Genomic DNA, 2,172 nt, shown 5'->3' with positions numbered 1-2,172 from the left:
ATGTTTATTTTCTTGAAAGGGAAAAATAGTGTTCATAAATGCAACATTGGCACTTCATCTCAAGTTGAAATCCAATCAATGGGATATTCTTCAACTACCATAGATATTTTAGTGATTTTTCCCAAGTCGAACTTTGCCGACATGTCGTGGGCAATCCATTGAGTGTTGCTGTCCGTCATTTGCCTCGAGAAAATCCTTGTGGCCTCTATCCTAATGCCACCTTGATAACTTGGGATGACGAATAGTTGCCCTTCAAGATAAAACATATCACCATCATATATATTGTTTCCTGTAGTGTCAAATGCTGCAAGCCTCTCCCAAGACATGGTAGTCAAATCCATAAAGAAGGCCTTATCGCTTATTAAGCCATCAGCAAATCCGCCCACAATCAGAAACCCCTCCCGAGCGTCTGGTAACGTCACTAGGGATCCTATTTGACAGCAGATGAGTGAAGGTAATGGATCCAAGCTCGTCCAGATATTGCTGAGTGCTTGGAAACTTCTAACTATATTGGTGCTCCCACTGGGTACCATTCCACCCGCCACAATTACTTTGGTTCCATTGTCTATGACAATGGCTGCAAAACCTCTCGTGGGTTGCGGTAAAGCTGTCTTGTAATGCCATTGTTTGTCGCCCTCTTCATACACTTCAACCTTGGCCAAAATTGAGCATTTTACATCACCAGAATCGCAACCTCCAATCAGCAAAGGTTTGCCATCAAGTAGTACCATTTTTCCAAGAAAGTGATTGCTCTGAGGAGAGGCAAATGGTTGCCATTCATCAAAACCTGCAAAGCAATTCATTGATTTTAGTACCAAAGTTCTTAAGAAAGTTTCAAAGTTTGAAAAAAAAACAGTCGCATACCGTTCTCCCAGAACCAACATCTCCTGTCTCCACTGCAACCTAAGACTCCTCTTTGGTACTCAATCATCATTTCCATGAGATCGGGGTTGCTTGGGATAGAAATGTCTGGTAGTTGCATGTTGGACAGTGAAACTGCTTTTCCGATTTGTGGAAGAAGTAAATAAAGGCCTGAAAATGAGAGAGTGAAACCTGTTATTCATGTTTCTTTGTTTGCAAATGTTTTGGTAACAACTTCTTTGTCAAGGGGTTGCCAAGACAATATAAAGGTTATGGAATTTTTTTATTAGACATACATATTTTGTTTTCAACACACAAGTTTTTCTGCGTATCTAGATTATCCTCTATTTATGATCAATTCGATCATAAAGCAAAACCCGTATTTGTTCAGAGAAAGGTGACAATATCAGACATGAAAAACGGGCTAGGTCTGGCACCTTAGAAGCAAAAATCCCAAAATTAGCGTCAAGATCAGGACATCTTTATCATGTTTTAGGGCTCTGACAGGACAGATCACATTGATTAATCATTTAAAGTCTTATTACAAACTAATGTTCACCTTTCAACAGATCATTACATCTTCGTTTTTTGGCAATGTTCGTACACAATAAATATTCCTGACTTACTGCTATCGCGTGAAAGTAAGCAAAATATCATTTTTTGCAAATTAGGAATCAAGCAAAAAAAAAAGGAGACAGTAGTTTTTATCCCAAGCTTTGTACAATTTCTTTCATTTTTTGGTCACTTGGACCAATTTTAGGCGTCATCTTATGATTAATCTTCTCAATGGAAAAATAAACTTTGACACTTTTAATAAACCATTCTTTCTGGAGCTGGTGTAACCACGTGGTCTACAGGGCAGTGAAAACAAGTCAAGAATCCTATCCCTAGGAGTTGTGGGTTCAAACCCCAATGCCAATAGTGACCCTTTTAGGTTCTCAATTCGTTAAGAAGTTTCATTTGTGGTAGGAAGCAATTAGTTAAGGTTGAGGGATATTTTAGTGACATACATGATATCAAGTTGGGGGTCCGGTTGCATCTTTCAAATCTTACTTGGACAAATTTATAAGCAGCATTCCAGCCAGACCAAGCCTACATGCAAGGACTAGCTAGGTCTGCCAACTCAATTTCGTTTGTAGACCAAATAATGAATGAAAGTAAACGTTAATTAAAATGAATGAGTTTTCCGTCTTGAAGTGACTGACTTTATTGCTGACTAGTACACATTTATATACATGACTAGAATTAACATTATTATTAAAAGAGCAAGAGCAACATGCTCATCACCGGGATATCACATCTCCCTCACAC

General features: G+C 38.6%; 1 protein-coding gene across 1 annotated transcript in view; it reads right to left on the bottom strand.

Annotated features, from left to right (window-relative positions):
• The window catches only part of LOC131891748 (influenza virus NS1A-binding protein homolog), an 11,670-nt gene continuing 9,498 nt past the window's right edge, over nucleotides 1-2,172 (bottom strand). Inside the window, exons 3-4 of the mRNA XM_059241389.1 lie at nucleotides 865-1,032; nucleotides 1-787 (exon numbers count right to left, since the gene is read on the bottom strand). Coding sequence (XP_059097372.1) covers nucleotides 60-787; nucleotides 865-1,032 — 896 coding nt within the window. The 3' untranslated portion in view covers nucleotides 1-59. The remainder of the gene's footprint in view (nucleotides 788-864; nucleotides 1,033-2,172) is intronic.

This window comes from Tigriopus californicus, chromosome 12, assembly GCF_007210705.1.
Source record: "Tigriopus californicus strain San Diego chromosome 12, Tcal_SD_v2.1, whole genome shotgun sequence".
NCBI classification, from domain to species: domain Eukaryota; kingdom Metazoa; phylum Arthropoda; class Copepoda; order Harpacticoida; family Harpacticidae; genus Tigriopus; species Tigriopus californicus.
Note: the sequence above shows the minus strand (reverse complement) of the source record. Positions and strands in the feature narration are given on the sequence as shown.